General features: G+C 37.0%; 1 protein-coding gene across 3 annotated transcripts in view; it reads right to left on the bottom strand.

Moving 5' to 3' along the window:
- Positions 1–8,331: 8,331 nt before the first annotated feature.
- LOC131036485 (probable plastidic glucose transporter 1) overlaps positions 8,332–21,678 on the bottom strand; it is a 203,719-nt gene continuing 190,372 nt past the window's right edge. For 2 of the 3 annotated variants that reach the window (XM_059221726.1, XM_059221725.1), the window contains one exon: positions 8,332–8,713. In XM_059221726.1, coding sequence (XP_059077709.1) covers positions 8,519–8,713 — 195 coding nt within the window. In that variant the 3' untranslated portion in view covers positions 8,332–8,518. The remainder of the gene's footprint in view (positions 8,714–21,678) is intronic. The other variant, XM_059221727.1, reaches the window with a different exon arrangement.

Below are 21,678 nucleotides of genomic sequence, written 5' to 3'. Positions count from 1 at the left end.
AATGCCTTAAACTTGCTAAAGGCTTTTGTTTTGTCCTTCAAGAATGCGACCCACATCATTCTTGAGAAATCATCAGTAAAGATCATAAAATACCGATCACCTTGAATACTCCTAGTCCTTATTGGTCCACAAAGGTCGGTATGAACCAAATCTAGCAAATGTTCTGCTAAGAAAGATTTTCTCTTGAAATTTGAGGATGTCATCTTCCTTAACTAACATTCCTTACACAGAGCATTCATTAGTTTTTCCAATTGAGGCAAACCTCTAACTGACTTTTACAATGTTATTAAAATTTACATGACAAAATCTCTGATGCCAAAGCCAACTATCTTCTACTTTTGCAATTAAAAAATTGTTGACTTTAGAGATTAGGTGAAACAAGTTACCTTTTGTCTACTTGTCGGTTACAATTAGTTCACCTTTGCTTCCATAGATTTTGCACATCTCATTCTTGAATTCTAGTGGATAACCTTTGTCATTGAGTTGAGCAACACTCAAAATATTGTGTTTCAGTCCTTCAACCCAGTAGACATCATCTGCACTACACTTACCGTTAAGAGAGATGGTTCCCTTTCCTTTTACCATGCAGGGTGAGTCATTCCCAAATCTCATAACACCTCCATCAAATTCCTTCAAAGAAAGAAACTTACTCTGGTCACCAATCATGTGGTGTGAACAACCACTGTCTATAATCCAATCATCAGAACTATTCATGCAATAGACTAATGCCTTTTGATCTAATGTCTCTTCTTTAATGGCAACAAAGACAATGTCCTCATTTGCATCTTCTTCAGATTCCTCATCTATAATTCTTCCATCCACTGCAATGAGACAATCTCTTTTACCTTTGCCTTTGTACTTCTTATCCTTCTCACGTTTCTTTTCATTATCTCTATTTGGATAGTTAGCAGCAATATGTCCAATCTAGTTACATGCAAAAAACTTCAAAGTAATTTACCTCTATACTTACCGTTACCTTTGGGTAACCACTTGGCCAACAATGCTTCAAGCTCAATCAGACTGTCTTCGTCATCAACTTCTATGATGGATCTAGACTCATGACTGTAACTAGCTTCTCTACTTTTCCTTATCCGTGGGTTTGAAACTGAGGCTCTAAATGCAAATTTCGATCTCTGAACACTTCCCTCAAAACCATTTAATTCAAATGCAGTTAATTTACCAATGATGGAGTCAAGAGTTACCTTTGATTTATCAATAGACTTGAGTTTCTAAATGGCTGCAACTCGGATAGCGTAGACCGGTAGAAGGGTTCTCAACACCTTGCTAACCACTGTGGTATCCTTCATTGTACCACCAGCACTTTTGATCTCACTGACTATTTCCTTGATCTTCTTACCATACTGTTGAATGTTTTCACCTACAACCCTCTGCATATCATCAAATTTACCTCTCAGACTCTCCTCTTTGCACATGCTCATCACCGCTATAGATATCCTCAAGTTTCTTCCACACTTCAAAATCATTCTCCAAACCATAGACAACAATATACTCTGAATCGGACAAGGAACTAATAATGGCTTCCAATGCTTGATTGTTCTCTTGTTGCTCCTTTTGATCATCTAAAAAAATCCCCCTAGGCAAGTTATATTTAGTAACAACATGTTCCCAATATTGACTTCCTAAGCTCTTGATATAAATCTTCATCCTATCACTCCAAATTATTTATTTTTCCCTATTGAACTTCGGACCTTCTTTCTTCATCATGTTCTCCTAGATCTTTACCTCAAGTTGTTAGGCTTAAACACAAGAGGACCTGAAATGCTCTGATACCAATTGATAATATGATGAATCAATAAGGATCTAGTCAACTACTAAGAGGGGGGGGGGGGTGAATCAATAGATAGAAAATAAACTTAACTTTCACCAAACTTAATCCCAACTCATAAACCATTCACTGAACTAACCGGTTTAAACACTATAACAAAAACCGATACTGCACTGTCAAACTTACTGATTGACCAAAACATCAATGATACAATGTAACAGATCTGAAACTCACATACCATTTAAACAAAACATTAAAACATTTTACTAACATCAATAATAACTCATTTCAGATCACTTCCGGTCATCTAATCATATCTATGGCTTTACCAGTTGATCATATCAACCATATCAAAACATATAACCACAAAATCATTCACCACTTGACAAAATAATTTTTGATGTGGAAACCCAAATGGGAAAAACCACGGTGGGGATGAATACCCACAAGTATTCTGAACTTTTCTGAAGTTCACCTTGTTAGGAGCCAAGCCTTGTTAGAAGCTTTACAAAAATGTCCTGTTAGGAACAGATTCAGTTAAGGACCACCTAGTTAAGGGATTGACTACAATACCCTATTAAAGGTAATACCTTGTTAGGAGTAACCTCGATAGAGGATTTCAAATCCACACTAATGGATCACCTAGTTAGAGGATTTAGACAGCACCAAGTCTATTAAAGCTTACCCGATTAAGGGATTTAACTGTTGTAATGGTTAGAGAACAAAAGGGTTTGTGCTGATCTTGTAATAGCACTATCTTTCTTAGTCAGATCCTTTTATGCTCCTATCTACCTTCAAAACATTCTGCAAATATTCCTTATGGTTCGGCAACCAATCACACTACCACACTTAACCAAATTGCCAACACAATTACAAACAACTCATCGACCTTAAAAAACAAATACAATAGGTCGGTAACACAACACAAAACTTAAGATCTCATAGAGATTACAAACATATCGATTCAAACATGATTGTTGGATTACATAGAAATCAACAGCACATTGTTCAAGACAACTTCGACTGCTCCTAGATCACCGCACATTGGATCCTATAACTCATCACGCGTTATTCACTTCTTGATATGCATTTGCTCATTCCCAAGATAAAATAGTTATCTCTACACGCCAAAACCACTTTGAAACTCATCACGTGCATCATGCATACGTGGCATCTTCATATCTAATCACCATTCGATCATAAATCAACACAACCGATTCACCAAACTCCATTGGTTAGGGTTCGACATATCAACAGGTTAGGGTTACCGGTTGATCACTTTGTTTGTAATACCAATACCGGTTTCCATCACTTCTCTACTACCGATTGCATTACTGCATCACTACCAGTTGCAATACAACTCCATTACCGGTTATTATTGACGTCAATGACAACACCATTCTTTATCAATGCAATCTTCATGCATTGCCAGCATTAATATGGATTGAAACAAGCCCCTAGAGCTTGGCATGCAAGATTGGATAAATATCTTTTGAAGCTTGGTTTCACTAAAGGTAATGTTGACAGTAATTTATATTATAAGATCACTGATGATGACATTGATTGTTAAAGTCTTTGTTGATGATATCATTTTTGGAGGTGAGGATAATTTATGTATGGAATTCTCTGATAATATGAAGAATGAATTTGAGATGTCTATGATTGGGGAGATCAAATTTTTCTTAGGTTTGGAGATTACTCAAACTAATAAAGGTATTTTCATCTGTCAAACTAAGTATGCTAGGGAGTTGTTGAAGAAATTTGGTATGGAAAATTCTAAACCGATTGGTACTCGTATGGTTACAAGTGAGAAATTGACTAAGATAGATGCATCAGCACCAGTAAATCCTATAAGGTACAAGTCTATGATTGGAGGTTTGTTATATCTGACTCAAACTAGACCAGATATAATGAATGCAGTTTGTATTGTATCAAGATATCAGAGTGATCCTAGAGAGAATCATGAGAGTGCAGTGAAAAGGATTTTCAGGTATTTGCAAGGAACAATTGAATATGGTTTGTGGTATCCTAAAAATGATGATTTTACACTATGTGCATATACAGATGCGGATTGGGCTAGAGATGTTGATGACCAGAAGAGCACATCCAATGGAGCTTTCTTTTTTGGAAAGAAACTTGTTTCATGGATCAACAAGAAGCAGTCATGTACCTCTTTATCTATTGCTGAAGTCAGGTATATTATTAATGCTACTAACTATACACAAGTTCTATGGATGAAGCAAATGTTGAAGGATATAAGGATGGATTGAAATGAACCGGTAGTTATTCACTAGGATAACTCTGCTACTATTGACATATCAAAGAATCTGGTATTTCATTCTAAGACAAAGCACATATCTATCAAGTACAACTTTTTGAAGGAGAAGGTGGAAGCAAATGAAGTCAAACTGATTAATGTGAACGCTAAAGAGCATATTGCAAATATCTCCACTAAACCTTTGCCTAAGGAATCATTTGAGTACTTCAAAGACATATTGGGGGTTTCTGCCCCTCCGGTAGAGACCTGGGTGATGTTGATTGACATCAGTTTGATATGCATTTACAAAACTACTATTCATTCCAGATTGATGTGTTGGTGCTACTACTCAAGGGGAGTAGTGAGCTATGTGGTTCAGTGGATTTATGATTTTTCTTTGATATTTATGTCAAATTTTTGGCATTGATGTGAAAGGGGGAGAGATATATGTGAAAAACGAAGCTTAATAGAATATCAGTCAAAATGAGATCAGAGCTTAACAGAGATATCATTCATAGAGGGAGTTTGTTAACTTCATTCTAATATCATCTTATGGGAGATTGTTGGTTGTCTTCCTTTTGGAGAGACTTGTTTGACATTTCTTGGCACTTGGATGTTTTTCACATCTAGTGTTGTCATCAATGCCAAAGGGGGAGATTGTTGGCAAATTGGAGAAATTGATTATGTGTTGCATGGATGTTTTGTCATTGATGGCAACATTGACTATTTTGGTTGTTTACCGATTTTCGGTAGGTTCCGGTAGAGCAGTTGGATTATGATATTGATCTGGTATGCTTCGGTTTGTGAAATTAGTTTGGATTTGTCATTCATGCTATTCAGTTGTGTATCACGATTAGTTGGTTTGAGATTTGATAACTCAGGAGCTATCATTTGTTCTAGTAAGCCTTTTGGTCACCAGTAAGGGTTTTATCGACAGAGCTTTGTTGAAGATATTTTGATGCACTTGATAAGTGGTGTTGGTGAGGCTTCTAGATGGCTTTAGGGATGTTGTTGGTTATCTTGTTCATGTTTGTGTTGATCAGTGGTATTGCATTTCGAACCAAACCTAATGCTATCTTATTATGCTAGGTTATGGACCAGTTTATGTAACGTGTTGGTGGATGATCCCAATGCGTTTCCGATTGGATCTATTGATTGGATTATGTTGTTTCGGTCTTAGGCCGACTTGATTGATCATTGGATTGCGGGTTTATGTTATGAATTTATTGTATTATCTTTTAGGTGGTCGACCTAATTGTTTAGGTCTCGGGTTGGTATAAACATGATGTAAGATCTCTTTGTAGATCGTGGGTTTTCGGGATATAGGATTATCTGTGTGTGAATAAGGTTGTAATCATATGCAGAGGTTTTGGTTGATCATAGGTGATTGAATTGGGTTGGTTGAAGAGGTTTAAGACCTCTGGTACTAAGATTAACCAAAATTGTATTCAAGGATAGGAGATGCTATTCTTGCAGTTCACTCTTCTTTACGGATTGTAGTTTGGGTTTATTTTGTAGTCAATGGGCCTCCTTTTTTTATGAACAGTGCGCTCTAGGTTGTTGGTCTTCTTGCATGTGCATACCCCTCTTTTTATAATCACATACTTACTGCAAAAGTATCGTCTGACTATGGGTAGGCTTCCCACCGTGGTTTTTCCCTTTATCGGGTTTTCCACGTACAAATCTTGGTGTTACCTTTTGTGGATGGTTGGTAAATGTTATGTGGTTTATATTTGTGCTTAACTGTTATATATGATATTCCGATAATAAGGTTTTAATGCTTAAAGTTCTATAATCTGTTAACAACTGATTCACCCCCCACTTCCCCGCCACCGCTCCCCCCTGTCAGTTGTTCACCGGTTATCTGAGTTGTCTAACATAAACATCATAATAACAAATGATAATCTATCAATGTTCTAAATGACTTCTAGAGTCATGTCTAAGGTCAATACTCAATCTTTCACAAGTGCGGGAATAAAGTTTATTTTTTTATGTTAACGGTTACTTGCAATTACCAGTCCTGAGTGTAACAAATCAACTAAGTTTTGCCAATTATTTTTGAGATATGATGGATTGGTGATGAAAAGAAATATAAAATGATGTTCTAGTGTGTGTTATCAGTTGGATGGAAGGGGATTGATAGACAAAAGCTTTGTTTAAGTGAAAATTACTTTCAACTGTCTAAACTTGATAAATTTGATTGATTGAACAAAACCCTTGGTCAGTGATTTACTATTTTTACAGTTATGATTAGAAAAGGATAGTCTTTCTTAGTAGCATTAAAGGATTCTACTAGGTGGGATGTTATTTTATTAGTATTCTTTGTCCCCTAATCAAATTACTCAGTTTATCCATCCCTAAAATTATAAAAGTTGATCATGGTTTTTTTCATTTTCTTATTTTCTATTATATCTATTGTTTTTTGGAAATCTCTAATAAGCACACATTGTACAATTTTGACAAAAAAATACATTGCAAACATTAAAATTTAGTAACATTTTCTTTGTTATAATTTCAAATTTTCATTGTGCTCAATCATTAGGTGAACATTAGAACCCATTATTATAGAATGTACTATCATCTTATAATGGCTTCTTGTTACTTGTTCCCACTAGTTAATATTACATATGCACTTTACCTAACTATTCTCACTATCCAAGAAGAAAAATCCATGACATATAAATTTACTACATTCTTGTGGAGGGCTAGTTATGCTACAATTAATTTTATGATCTTTTGTTGGTTGCATATGTTCTTACAAGAATTGTTATATTGTAGCAACATCCCTTTTGTCTTCATGATCTTTAATAGTGAGGTAAATAAGTTGGTTTAGTTCTCCAATGATGTTGTGGTTATTTCCTCGAAGTTAAGTAGACCACATCTTTATGAACTTATTTAGAAATAAACCTATGCAATTTGGTTGATTTATTTTTGAGGGATGTGGTCTATTTACTCAATGGATGGTAGATTTTTCACTTCGTGTAGTTCTTTCGTAATAGTGGTTTTAGTGTAACTTTATATAGTGAAATCCATACTTGCATTGAATACTTCCTTTCTACTCTACATGATGTTCAACCCTTGGATTACATGGGCTTCTCAAGGATGGTGGTCAACACTAGCTTGGTTTCTTTCAAGTGATTGCCACAAGTGCTTAAAAATAATATTTCTTCATCAATGTTACCCCTTCTATTAAAGTGTGTTCCTCCTACACTTGTTGTTCTTGTACTCATGCCCACTAGCTAGATTTTTATTTTTATATTCTTTAATAAAAATCTACCTAGTGACAGATGTTATGCCATTTATTCTATGGTGTGTATAAGGCGATGAGTGTGTTTGTGACTACCTTAACACTTAATTCTTATTTAAACTTTTAGGTCTTCCTAAGTGTTATCTTTAAAAATCTAAGCTGGTCTAGGCAACATCAGAGTTCTTAGAAACTTTTGAAAGATTGTAGACTTATTATTCTCAAGTATTATCAGATTCTTACAACATATTTTCTCTTTTTTACAATTTATATCATTAAATTGTTTGATATCAAATCCCATCTCATTGTTCAATTGTTTGCTTTAGGTGGATTGTAGTGGGAGCACCTACTTTTCATTACAATGTGACAAATAACCTATACAATACGTTATTTTATTTAATTTGTACAATAGTTGGGCTAAGTTGATTGATACACTGCATTTCACACATCCTGAAGTCCAAAACAATTTTGAGGTCCTAATTTGAGATTTCATTTGAATCTCGAATTTGGTAGTGATGATTCATCCAAACCGATCTGTATTCCTGATTTTGTAAATTTCAGAGTTCTTAGAAACTTTTGAAAGATTGTAGACTTATTATTCTCAAGTATTATCAGATTCTTACAACACATTTTCTCTTTTTTACAATTTATATCATTAAATTGTTTGATATCAAATCCCATCTCATTGTTCAATTGTTTGCTTTAGGTGGATTGTAGTGGGAGCACCTACTTTTCATTACAATGTGACAAATAACCTATACAATACGTTATTTTATTTAATTTGTACAATAGTTGGGCTAAGTTGATTGATACACTGCATTTCACACATCCTGAAGTCCAAAACAATTTGAGGTCCTAATTTGAGATTTCATTTGAATCTCGAATTTGGTAGTGATGATTCATCCAAACCGATCTGTATTCCTGATTTTGTAAATTTCTTGGTATTTTTCTTTCGTGATGTGTGCTATAAACAATTGCTAATTGTAGGCGTGATACTGGTAACGTAACTGATGTTGAAAATATAACATTGTGCATAGTCTGGAGTTCAGCAAGGAACGTTTATATATTTTTTGTTAATTGGAATTACAATCCAGCATAATCAAAATTTCAAGATAACCTGTACAAAACTTGAAGCACTCTGAAATGTTCATATTCGATACACCAGACATGACAACATAAATCCTTGGCCAACCAGATTTTAGGTTGCTTTATCCCCTACAAACTAATTATCCTAGTCCCTCCGCTCCAATTCAGGGTTCAACAGAAACTCTATCTCCTCCAGACTGCGGCCTTTAGTTTCACTTACATAATAGTAAGTAAATGCCACCGCCAACAAGGAGACTATGCCAAAGCTTGAATAGACAGCCGTTAGCCCAAACTTTTCCACCGTATCAAGAAAGAGCAATCCCACAACAAAATTGAAAACCTGCGAAAAAGCATAGTACCATAAGCAACTGTGTATTACACATTGAAAATTCCTGAAACAAGAAATTAATAAAATAGAAATCACCCTTAGGAGCTAACATATCTCTCTACTTGTTCATTGTTTTCTAATTCGGAATAAGAAAGCATTACAACTATTCTGAATACAAAGTTTGCAAGGAGTAAAAGTCTTGTTAAAACACATTGCTAGATTAACAATACAATAACAAGTATTGGCTACAAACGTTACTCTGAGAGAACACAACAGTTTCGATATTAATTTATCCTTGTGAAAGCTTCAACTAAATAACCCTGCATGTTTGTCATGACACTCAGTTATAAAGACATGATGATTCACTGAATAACCCACAATATTTAACTACAAACTAAAATTTATACAGCCTATATTAAATCATCTGATATATTCACCCACAAAGAGCAAAGTGGATAAAGTTGAAAGATGCCGAATGCTGATTGGAACAATCTGATATGTTTTTCTGAGTTTAATTTTGGTTGGAATTTTGGATTTTTAATGGAGTTTGAAGTTTTTAAGATAACTTGTGTGTTATTGGCTTTTGAAATTTGACAATCCAAAATGAATAAAAAATGCAATACATAAAATAATTGACCGCAAATGAATTTCAGACTTCTGATTTTATTTATCAGCAAAGAACAAATGGAAATAAATGATTATTTTTAACATCCCAAGGCAATAATGGCCTACCAGGAGTCCAGCTGCAACTAATGGCTCCAACCAATGAACTTTATTCACCTACTGAATAATTATCTAAAACAAATTTGTGAAGAAATCCTGATTCCAATGCAATTCCTGAACCAATTTCACCAAATAATTATTGGAATTCTTCTTATTAGCTGCTAACAATAATTTTTGTACCAAAGACCCTAGTTAAAACCCTTTTATTTATTTTATTTGAAACTCCAGGCAAGATTTGGTGGTACGGCTAGCCTGGGGAAGGTACAATCTGCTGATTGGGGTTACAAACTTGTTGGAAATTGTGACCTCTTTGCTTCAATCTGAAATTTATTCCCCTGTGAAGCTGAATTTCTCTGATTTGCTCTGAAATTTGGCCCCAATGACCTGAAAAGAGCCTCCAATGAAGATCAATATGCTGATAGGTGGAAGGGTTTTCGTCCTACACCTACAATTTGAAGGTTTTCGTCTTCAAATCTACTCCAGAATTCTGCCAAATTACTGCAGACCTGCTGAAAGTAAAGGATTCTCCATAAATTCATCAAACATAATGCACAAATGAACTCCCAAATGCTCTTTTAACATTCTTCAAACCCTAATTCGAATTTGGAGTTAGGGTTGGAATTTTGGCATCATAAAACATGTTAAAATGTTTATTTTTATTAAAAAAATACTTCCCTTGAGTAGTTTGACCTATTGAAGGTCTAATTCCTCATTAAAAGTGGCCATATATTTAAGTTATAACCTTTAAGTTACAACTTTTAGGGAAATGTGCCAAGGGGCCACTTTATTATAATATAAAGTTAGTTTTAAAACACCATTTAATTAAACTTTTTTTCCATTTTTAGAAAAAATAACTTTATAACATGATATTATAAAGTTTATTTGATATAAATCCACTCAAGCCCAATTTTGGCTAAGTATAAACCTTTTGCACCCAAAATCATCCCGTGTCCACTAAATTCACTTGCGGAGATGGCTAACAAATGAATCTACGACTTTTGAGTGTTCACTGGAAAAATGGGGACATTACAAAAGCTCCATTGTGAACCCAAAATCGGTGTTGTCCAACCCTCTGTGTAAGCACAAGGTCAAGTTTTTCTACCATGGTTACACCTTGTAATGAAGATTCTTAGTTAGCAGATACATCCAGAATTCCAAATATGTACTCAGTGTAGCAAGGAGAAGCATGTGTAAAACGTGAAAAGTAAAAGATTTAGTTGCTTCGAAGAGGCAAACTGCACAGGAAAGTGACTTTGAGATTTTACATTATGACTTTGTATAAATTGCTGCCATTTTACACTGTTAATTTCAGTTCAATTAGCCACAAAGGACTGCAAAACATAAATAAAGTTCACTCCTATTCTCATTAAGATAGTAAAAAAGATGCATTCCGGGATCAAGAAGGAACTACTGATAGTTTTAATCCCCTTATGGATCCATTCTCAGGACAGCCCTGCACATTCAATGACATTCCCAGGGGTAATTTCCCTTTAGGAGGGACACCCTGCCATCCCTGGGATGGTTGAGGGACAGTCCAAACGTTCCTTGACTATCTTAGTGATGTCATCCCTTACATCATAAAAATTTATACGAAAAAATAATAAATTCTAACACTAAATCTTAAAAACTTATACATTAGCTCATGATGTGTTGCAATTGCAAAAAGAGGAAGAGAAAGTGTCCTCTAGACAAGAAAGTAGTGATTTAACATTTACAAAAGTTGGAAAAAAAAGGTGCTCCTTGCAGCATCGAAGGATTTAATTTGGCTTGGTGGTGAGGGTGATGCCCCTCAACCTTGTTGGTTGCTCTAGCTTATAAAAAGCAAAACAATAAAAATTGTTTTGGACTTCACCAAATTAAATCCTAATTATTGAATTCCACTTGTACTTTTGGCTTGTCAATTCAACTCAATTTAAAGTAACGTTACTATGGTTACAATCAAATGATTCAGAAAGTAAATGCCATGATCACTGTGAAGATGTTTGGATTTCCGAGACATGTACATTGTCAATGCAACTTGTTGTTGGCCTCTTTGTTGGATACCAATTTTTTCACAGCTTTCATGGATTTTTATTATTTAAACCCTTTTCACGGGTTTTCAAACCCACTCATTTCATCAAACAATTTGATGTTGGCTGTTCAGATATAAAAATCAGCGTCATTGATATCAAAAACATTACGTCAAATGATCACAGTGAATATCTTTAATTTAGTGGTATCGCTGTTACAAGAAATTCAGATAATTGCAAACAGCAGTTTAAAACTTCAATATTGTGCACAAAATAACTGACCTGAAATTACAAACACCTTCCCCTTAAAACTTTTTATTTCCAAACTCATGGTGTGTGCGGCAGCCCCTTATTAATTGCTGGGATGGTACGGATCCCTCAAGAATTGGTACGACAACCTAAGTTTGTTTCAATACCTCTTAGAATAGCTCCAACTAACTTTTTAAGGCCATAATGACAATTTAATCTTCAAAGATGCCACGTCATGTAAGAAGCCTATTGGCTCTAACCGCTAATGCTGCTGTTGTATTTGTTTTTGGTTTTGTAATTTTGTGATTTTTTTGTGTTTTGCAAGAGTTTGAATGCAAAAAGAAAATGCATATAATCTGATTGAAATAATTACAGCTGAATTTCTTAAAATTGTTACAAGAAATTGTAACTTCATTCATACAACTTCATCAATTATTGAATTATAAGCCTTTACAACTTACATACCCGGAAATAGAGATAACAATGACTACTAGAAACCAAAAAGCAGCCAAAGAACAGTTCGAACCAGCAAGCTTGTTGAAGATTTGACTGAAATAAATGTATGGCAAGCTTCTCCACAGTGTGGCGCCTCTTCTAGAATATGTTTGAGATTTTTGGAGGCATCCTTGACAAGATTTGTCCTACATAAGCTGGCCACCTTGGCTGATGTTATTGCTGCTGATAAAAAGCAAGCCGTCCCTCTCTAATAAGTATGCAAACAATTAAATACCTCCCCTGAGAATGATCTGCACTCTCTCTGAATTCCTCCAAGTGATTTATGCACTGAAACCCTTTGACTCAACACCAAAATAAGCCCAAATAGAACTTCTGGATGAAGCTCTCGGATTGCCAACCTCGGTAGATATCTCACTACCTCAAATAGCTGCAACACTGAAAAAGTGTCGTTCTCCAATGGCGGATGAAAGTCTGAAACCCTTGGTCTCTACTCTCAGCAAATTTCATAGAAAATAGATGCACAAGAATAATAAATCGAACTTCTCATTACAAGCTTATATATTCCCAAAAAGAAGATCAAATTTTCTCAAAAGGCACCTTTAATAAAATTAAATGTTATAATTTTACATTGGCATCATTAATGAAATAAAACCTTGAGTTATGTGCACATAAAAAATTAATAATTCAGTCCCCTTCTTATGATGCCTAGACCCTCAAATTATAAAGCTAAGTTATAACTTTATTTCCACCTTATTTAATGATTTATTATTAATTTGGCCACAAAAACATTAATATCTCCCAAAATGCTTAACATTTCTCTGTGTCTTCTGAATCGGGAAACCAGCCTACTTTTCCCAATGTGACCATACACCCTTGCTAAAAATAGAAAGGGTCCTTCTCAAACATCCCAAGACTTACTATAAATAGTAAGTAGAGCAAATGAATTCCAAATGATGTCAAACGAAGACCAAACCGAAGCATACTGAACATTGGAGATGATACAAACCTCTGGAGACCCTCTAACCATCCTCATTAGCCTACGAGGGTTAGAAATGATACGCTACTCATCCAAAAATCCATGTCTGCTAAAAAGGGGACATTACGGTCCACACCGCCTGAAATTGCTCATCCCCAAGCAATCTCGACTGCAAATAAACTCCTCCACCTGGATCCCAAGTGAAGACCTGTACAATGCCCCTACTGTCACCTCCTGTAACACTGGTACATCAAGCTGAACCTTCTGAATCAACTCATCCTCGCCATCAAGTGTCACTGGAGTAAGAGTCTCGAGTGGAAGCAACTCAAAACACTGATCTTGTTTACTTCCAAACTTAGCACAAGATATGTTGTCATACAAACTATCCATCACATGTGCCATTGAACCGTGCATCTGAAATAAATTATGTACATGAGGATCAAATGTGAAACTGTATGCACTCCTCACCATGTACACTACTGAAAACTCCTCCGCGAGTCCTGTCTCAAATCACGATACACTACTAGGATTCCAAACACTACGATCAATGCTCACCTCAGAACTGGGATCATGAGAGTGATCAACGTCAATCTCGAAGAATGGATTATCACATGACCAAGTAGCGTCTATCTCAAACAAGGGATTGTTCAAAAACTGAACAACACCTCCATGCTGATCCAAATCATACCACTCTAAACCCCTAAAGTCATGAGCAAACGTGAAACCCTCCTGGATGATCTCATGCTCTCTCTTCTTGCTCTCCTCTCTACAGAGAAAGATAGAATGCAGGCTCCCATCTGCAATTCCCGTCAACACATTATTCATGTTATTCAATTTAAATTTCATTTCCAACTTAGGTACATTGAGGGTAAATTCTTCTATGTCTTGGAGCCATTTCATACCCAAGACTACATCCACTCCACCCATATTGACCACATAAAAATCAGCTTGTAGCTCATAATCATTCAGCCCTAAGGTGAGATTACATATCCGTTTCGTGCACGTGAGGGTATATCCATCTGCAACCCTTACTCAAAATCCTTTGGAATCCTCTGTCTGCAATTTGCATCTGGCCACAAATCCCTCATCAATAAAATTACGTGTTGCTCCGGTGTCAAGCAAAGCAATGCAACACTTCCCATCAACTGATCCTCTGAATCGGAGAGAAACCTCGCCCTACTCGTCAGTAAATAATGCCATAGGAGATAGATTCCCATCAGGCTCTAACTCTATTGAAGCTTTTCCACCCTGATCATCCCCTGAAGTAGCTTGTTGATCTGAGATTTTAGATTCTAAATCCTCATAATAAGCCCACATTATATGGTTTGCCTTGCACTTAGGCCTCAAAGGGTAGTCATGCTCTCTATTATAAGGCTACTTGCACCAAAAACATAGTTTCTTTTTTCTTAACTCCTCATGTGTCTCCTCATCCACCATGGTCGCTGATTTCTTTTTCTTATCAGCAAATGGTTAAGGACTCTCATTCCTGGTGGGAGGAACATCTTTATGTGAGCTCTTTCTTTTTGGGGCTGTGAATTCCATGATCCAAACCTTTTTCATGGCTACCAACAAAGTGGGTGGATCAAATGCCTTAATCCAACCTCTCAAAGGCTCCAACAATCCCTCCATGAATAATATGACAAGTCTCCTCTAAAATACTGGGCACCATCTCTGCGAGCCTCTAGAATTCACCAATATAAGTCTCCAAGTTACCCACCTGTTTCAACTGTCCCAACTCTCTTAAATACATCTCAGGATCTTTGTGATCAAATCGCTCTATCAGCCTGTCATTAAACTCTACATAAGTGGTAATGTGATTATGACCAAGGGTAATAAATCCGTGGTACCACCACTCATGAGCAGCACCCTCCAAATGCAATGTAGCAAATCTAATGGCATCCTCTTCAGGCATCGGTCTCAAGGACAGATAGTTATCTAACTTTTGTACGCGAGCTCTAGTTGTACACTTACTCCCATCAAATTATGGCATGGTAATCTTACCAAGAGTCTGCTGATAATCAGTTCATGCTAGACTGTGATATTCATTTCTTCCACCATTTCTCCTACTCCTTTGACTCATGAACTCATCAAAGGTCCAATGTTCTCTCAAATTAGGAGGTAAGGTGGTATATTCTAAATATGTCTGCCATGCTTCATTTGCATAAGGTAGAGGGGCAGCAACATGTGGTTGATCTTCTCGTGGAGTGAAGGTGGGAAAGAGGGGTCTAGAGGCTAATCCTCTAGTGAAGGCATCATGCTGGTCGACTGTCCTATCCCTTCCAATACCCTTGTGACGTACTCACACATCGCCCCATTGTAAACGAGGACCCCTACTTTTTGCTTTCTAGGGTTTGTTTTTCTAGGTCTTTTAGGGTTTTGTCTATTAGCCTTTGCATGCTGAGTGTTGCCAGAGGGATCACTAAGATAGAAGGCTTTGTTTTAGCTAAAGGGTGAGTCAGTGGATGCTCCAGGTTAAGGTCATCTTTGAAAATCTTCCTTAGGACAAAGTTTTGCTCTTGTTGCTCATTGTGTCTTGTTTGAGTTTGAGGAGGTCAATGAAGCTTGGTGAGTGAATATCATCTTTGAAGGTCTGAGTTAGGTCAAATTGGTGAGTGATGAAGTCTGGAATATCATCCTAATCTTCAAATGTCCTGAAATTTGGCTGTCTAGAATGTCATCCTGATCCTGAAATTTGGCATTGTCTGGAATGTCATCCTGATCTTGGAATTTGACTAAGTCTGGAAAATTGAAGAATACTCCAAAAACTAGATTTTGCATTATAACTCCTGGAGGTCTGAAACCACTCTCAAACATCCTGACAGTATATATGGAATATAACTTAAAGTATAAGACCAAAATGTCAAATTTCGCTCCTGACCCTTCCAAAGGGTCCAATGCGAATTTCAATTTCGCTCCTGACCCTTCCAAAGGGTCTAGAGCCAATTCCTCTATAGGACATTCTACTTTGATCCAAACTTAGAACTAACTCATTCCCAGGCATTATTGAGGGCAAAACACTTATTTGGAGTGAAGAAATATGAAAATGAAGTTAGGATTTGAGCATGAGGAGGAATTTCGCTCCTGACCCTTCCAAAGGGTCCAGAGCGAAATTCATATGTGACCCTTTTTTCTTCACAAAACCTTGAAGTGAATGCTAACTTGGACTGGACGATGATCAGAAGAGGCCTAATAAGTTATATCCAAGCCAAAGAAGGGAGGAAAAAGGTGAAAATGAGCCTAAAATGAGAATTTCGCTCCTAACCCTTCCAAAGTGTCCAGAGCGAAATTCACTTTTCCTCTATTTTGCTCTATGATATGGCCAAGTTTTGGATTTTTGAGACATGGTTGAGGAGGCTTTGATGCATATTTGCCTTTGAGAAGAGGTTTGAGGTGACGAAGTGGTAGAAATCAACCCAAAAGGAGAATTTCGCTCCTGACCCTTCCAAAGGGTCCAAAGCGAAATTCCCTATAGGTCCCGTCTTTGGCCTAGGTCCAGAGCGAAATCCTCAGTTTGACCCCCTATCTTGCCTAAAATGATGAAAACGACCTTGTTTAGAGCTAAAAGGATGGCATATGGATTTGATTATTGTGAGGAGAAGTGAGTTTGATCAAGCTTGAGGGCAAAGAGAAGCAATGGAGTGTGAAATCAACCTTAGTCAAGAAGTTCACTCTTGACCCTTCCAAAGGGTCCAGAGCGAAATTCCAAGAACACACCCATTTCTTCCTTGTTTGGACCAAGATCTTAGTTCCTTGGGAGTATTTGGAAGTAAATCAACATGTTTTGCCTTAGGAAGTGAATGAGGGCGAAGGGAATGAAGAATCAAGCATCAATCTTAAATTTCGCTCTTGAACCTTCCAAAGGGTCCATAGCGAAATTCCTAAAATCTACCTTTTCCTCTCAATTTTATGTCTAGCCAAGTGTGGATCAAGATTGAAAATGTCCTTAGGCAGGGCTTTGAGTTTCTTATGATCACCAAACATGAAGGAATTGAGCTAAAAGTAGAATTTTGCTCCTGACCCTTCCAAAGGGTCCAGAGCGAAATTCTTGAAGGACACCTATTTTCCCTTGGAGACGGTCAAATCCTTGGTTTTTATGGCATAGATAGGTGTGGAGTGACGTTTCCTTGCCTTTTGAGGTGGTTTGGAGTTGAAAGAATGAAGAAATGTGCTCAAAACTAGAATTTCGCTTCTGACCCTTCCAAAGGGTCCAAAGCAAAATTCCCAAAATCCCTCTTTTCCTTCCATTTTTGTGTCAAGCTAAGTGTGGATCAAGGTAGATTGAGCTTGGAAGGACCCCTAGGCATGCCTTTGAATTGATTGTGGCCACCAATGATCAAGATTTTGAGCTTAAACTAGGATTTCGCTCCTGACCCTTCCAAAGGGTCCAGAGCGAAAACCTAAATAGGTCCTATCCCTGGCCATGATTTTTAGCGAATTTCTCCTAGCAAGCCATTTTGAGGTCAAACAAAGTGTTGCAAGCATGAGAGAAGGATTCAAATAGAAAGTCAAGGTAGATCAAAGTGAGAAGAATGGAGCTAAGTAAGAGAAATCAACCTAAAAGGAGAATTTCACTCCTGACCCTTCCAAAGGGTCCAAAGGGAAATTCTTCAAGCCACCTATTTTCTCCTTGTGTGAAGCCAAAGCATTGATTCCTATGGCATGGTTGAAGGTGGAGTGAGGTATTCTTGCCTTGTAAGGTGAATTGAAGTGAAGGAAGTAAAGAAATAAGTCTAAAACTTGAATTTCGCTCCTGAGCAAAATTCTCAATTTCACCTAATTTGCTCATGATGAAGGTCAAGGTATGGATTCCTAAGCCTAGGTAGAAAGAAGACTAGTGCATGCTTGCCTTGGGAGGCATTTTGGAGTGGAGAAATGATAGAACTTGAGCCTAATTAGGAATTTTGCTCCTGACCCTTCCAAAGGGTCCAGAGCGAAATCCTTAAAACCTCTTTTTTGCTCTAATTTTGCATCAAGCCTAGTATTGATTGAGATTAGAAACATCCTTAGGAATGCATTTGAGCAAGTTGTGGTCACAAAATGTGAAGAGTTTGAGCCAAGAATGCAAATTTTGCTCCTGACCCTTCCAAAGGGTCCAAAGCGAAATTCCTTATAGGTCCTGTCCTTGGCCAAGGTCCAAAGCGAAATCCTCTTTTTTGGTCTTTTTGGGGGTCAAATCAATGATGTCTTCAGGAGAAAGCGATTCAAAGGTCAAGAGAAGTTCAAGGCAAGGATATGATGAAATTTGAGCTAAAATGCAAATTTCGCTCCTGACCCTTCCAAAGGGTCCAGAGCGAAATTCCTAGGAGGTCTAATATTTTGCCTAGGTCTCTGAGCAAAACCTATTCCTAGATAATTTTGGAGGCGAAAGGCTAGGCCTAAGATTATGAAATGATGAAATGAGGTCTAAATTAAGCAAAATAGCAAATTTTGCTCCTGACCCTTCCAAAGGGTCTAGAGCGAAATTCTTATAGGGCATATCCCTGGGGAGGATCTTGAGCGAATTTCATTCTAATGCCTTTTTGTTGATGATTTAAGGTAGAAAATGCTATGTGAGATAAATATATCATGTGTGCTTAATCATATTTTGGTTTGTTTTGCAGGTGGAAGAAAATCAAGCCAAGAAAAGGACGACCTATTCTAAGCCCATCACCATCAAGGACGTTCCAGATGCATAAAGGAGGACTCAAGGTGTTTTGAAGCATTGGAAGACTTCAAGTGTTCGAGGAGTTGCAAGCTAGCCTCAAGATCTCATTCTACCACACAAAGGAACCACTTAATGACAAAGAAGGATGACCTTACTAACACTTCAAGGCGAGGTATGCTACCGAAGAAAGAAAACTTGATAGTGAGGAAGCCTCATCAAGCACATGGGAGTCAAGGAGGTATATCTTTCATCACATCAAGGACAGAGGAGGATCAATCAAGACACAAACGTCAGACAATGTGGCATCCTAGTCATTTTTCCTCCAGTTGGATTGGTTCACCTTAGCATGTCCAGATTCAATGTACCTCATTTATCGGGGACGATACAAACTTCGAGGCACCTACCCTTGTTTCCTATTGGTTCTCAAATATTGAATGTAATTTTCTCATTGGCTAGGGAAGTTTGTTATAACAAACCCTAATTAGGGTTTTTGTCTTGTAATCCTAGCCAATGATTCTAAGTCAATTAGAGCCATCAATCTGTAAAGGGCTCTCTATATAAAGCCCTGGCTCCTCATTTGTAAAGGGTTAATAGTTAATAGTCAGAGAATGGAAAATAGTTAGAGAGAATAGTCAACAATTAGTAGCATTTTAGAGTAGAGTAGAAAGAGAAGACAAAGATTGTTGCCAAGACATTGTTGCAAAAGACTTGTAAACTTCATTGAAGAAATGGTGAATTCTATGTGTCGATTCAACAATTTGCATGGTCTCTATACTTCTCAAATTTGATTTCATATTATTAGATGAGTGGAAGAAATGTGTATGATCGATGGTGAAATTTGTATATCCATACTACTAGCGGTTTGTTGATTGCAAACTTGCCTTGTGTAGTCAACTGGAATCATTCAGCTTAAGCTTAACTTCAATTATCGCTTCTTCATTGATATGCATCAACCTGACGGTATCTATGCTTGTAGTGGTGATCTGAACATCATAAAGCCATCCTCAAAAGATCGCACTAACCTTGTGGAGATGATCCTAGCATGTCAAAGCAAGAATTAGTTAGTGTTTCATCAAAGGTCATCCATTGCTCTTACATTCTTAGTGTTAGAAATAGATCCCGTTTCAACCCTTATCCTTTTTTCCTTTTTCAAAATCAAGGGCCAGTGAAATTCCACGTTCCAGAAATATCCAAAGCAAATTAGACGCTCAGGTCATCGAGTGTAAGTCCCCTTGTGATTCCAGCAAAATCACATCATACCGCGAGAAGCTTATCCACATGTAGAGACCCTACATATCAGAACCTTGGAGTTACTTCGATTGATCCTTCGGCGAGATCTTCAGCAGTCGGGAAACTTTGTTCAAGAGAGGATAAGGTACCTTAGTATGTTATTTTGTGTTTGCATGTGCATGAAAAACACATCAACAACCCTCCACATCACTGTTGCTACTATTCCCACAAACACCACTATTTTCACCTGAATTGTTCTGATGATTTTGATTCTGACCAGCCTGCTGATTATTGTTATTTTGCTACTCCATTTTCCCTAGTAAGCGTGACATCATGTCAAGCATGGTGTCAAACTTCCTTTCAATTCTTGCATCCTTGTCATCATCTACCATGTTTTTCACTGCTTCACTGTTATCTCTCAAAGCCTCTGAAAATGTCTCAACCTCAGGTGCCCATGGGGATTGATATTGCTGTCTTCTTTGTTCCCTATTGTAATATCTAATATCTCTTTCACTCATCTGACAACTTCATCAAAACTGAACACAGGATGGCAGGGTCTCGGCTCTAATACCACTGTAAGAACCCTATTGGCTCTAACCACTGATGCTACTGTTGTATTAGTTTTTGGTTTTGTAATTTTGTGATATGTTTGTTTTTTGCAAGTGTTTGAAAGAAAAAAGCAAATGCATATAATCTGATTGAACTAATTACAGCTGAATTTCTTAAAATTGTTACAATAAATGATAATTTCAATCATACAACTTCATCAATTATTGAATTATAAGCATTTACTACAAGCATACCCGGAATTAGAGATAACAATGACTTTTGGAGACCAAAAAGCAACCAAAGAACAGTTCGAACCAGCAAGCTTGTTGAAGATTTGACTAAACTAAATGTATGGCAGGCTTCTCCACAATGTGGCGCCTCTTCTAGAATATTTTTGAGATTTTTGAAGGCATCCTTGACAAGATTCGCCCTACATAAGCTGTCTGCCTTGGCTGATGTTATTGCTGCTGATAAAAAGCAGGTCATCCCTCTCTAATAAGTGTGCAAACAATTAAATAACTCCCCTGAGAATGATCTGCACTCTCTTTGAATTCCTCTGAGTGATTTATGCATTGAAACCAAAGTTCCCAGACTAGGACTCGGCTCGAACTCGGCAAGGCCGACCTGACTTGTGACTTGGCTATGACTCAGCAACGACTCAACAATGACTCAGCAAAATAAAAAAAAACTTGAAATTTAGAGATTTTTAACGATTTAAAACTTGTTTCATGCACCCATTATTGAATAAAGCTTAAAGACACTATAACATCATCAAATAGAAGCTAATTTGATCACATACATCCATCACATGCATAGAAATGTAAATTCTAGCTAAAGGAAATAGAAAACATAGATATATAGAGTTATAAATGTTGTCAAATGTATATAAAATCCATGACATCAAATATTCCCAAACATATATGTAACTGTAAACAAAAACAAGTCTATGGCTCAGGCTCTAGCTCATCCTCAGCCTCAGCCTCAGAGTAGTCTATCTGCCTCCTACAAAGGCGTTTAAGGTAGGTCCTAGATGACTGAGTAGCCATAGTCTCTACCTGTGAGGTGCCACAATGATCAACATCAGTTGTCCCTGTGCCGGATCGTTCTCTACCCTCCTCTGCCATAGCCAAAGCCTCAACCT

This window comes from Cryptomeria japonica, chromosome 5, assembly GCF_030272615.1.
Source record: "Cryptomeria japonica chromosome 5, Sugi_1.0, whole genome shotgun sequence".
In the NCBI taxonomy this organism is placed as follows: domain Eukaryota; kingdom Viridiplantae; phylum Streptophyta; class Pinopsida; order Cupressales; family Cupressaceae; genus Cryptomeria; species Cryptomeria japonica.
Note: the sequence above shows the minus strand (reverse complement) of the source record. Positions and strands in the feature narration are given on the sequence as shown.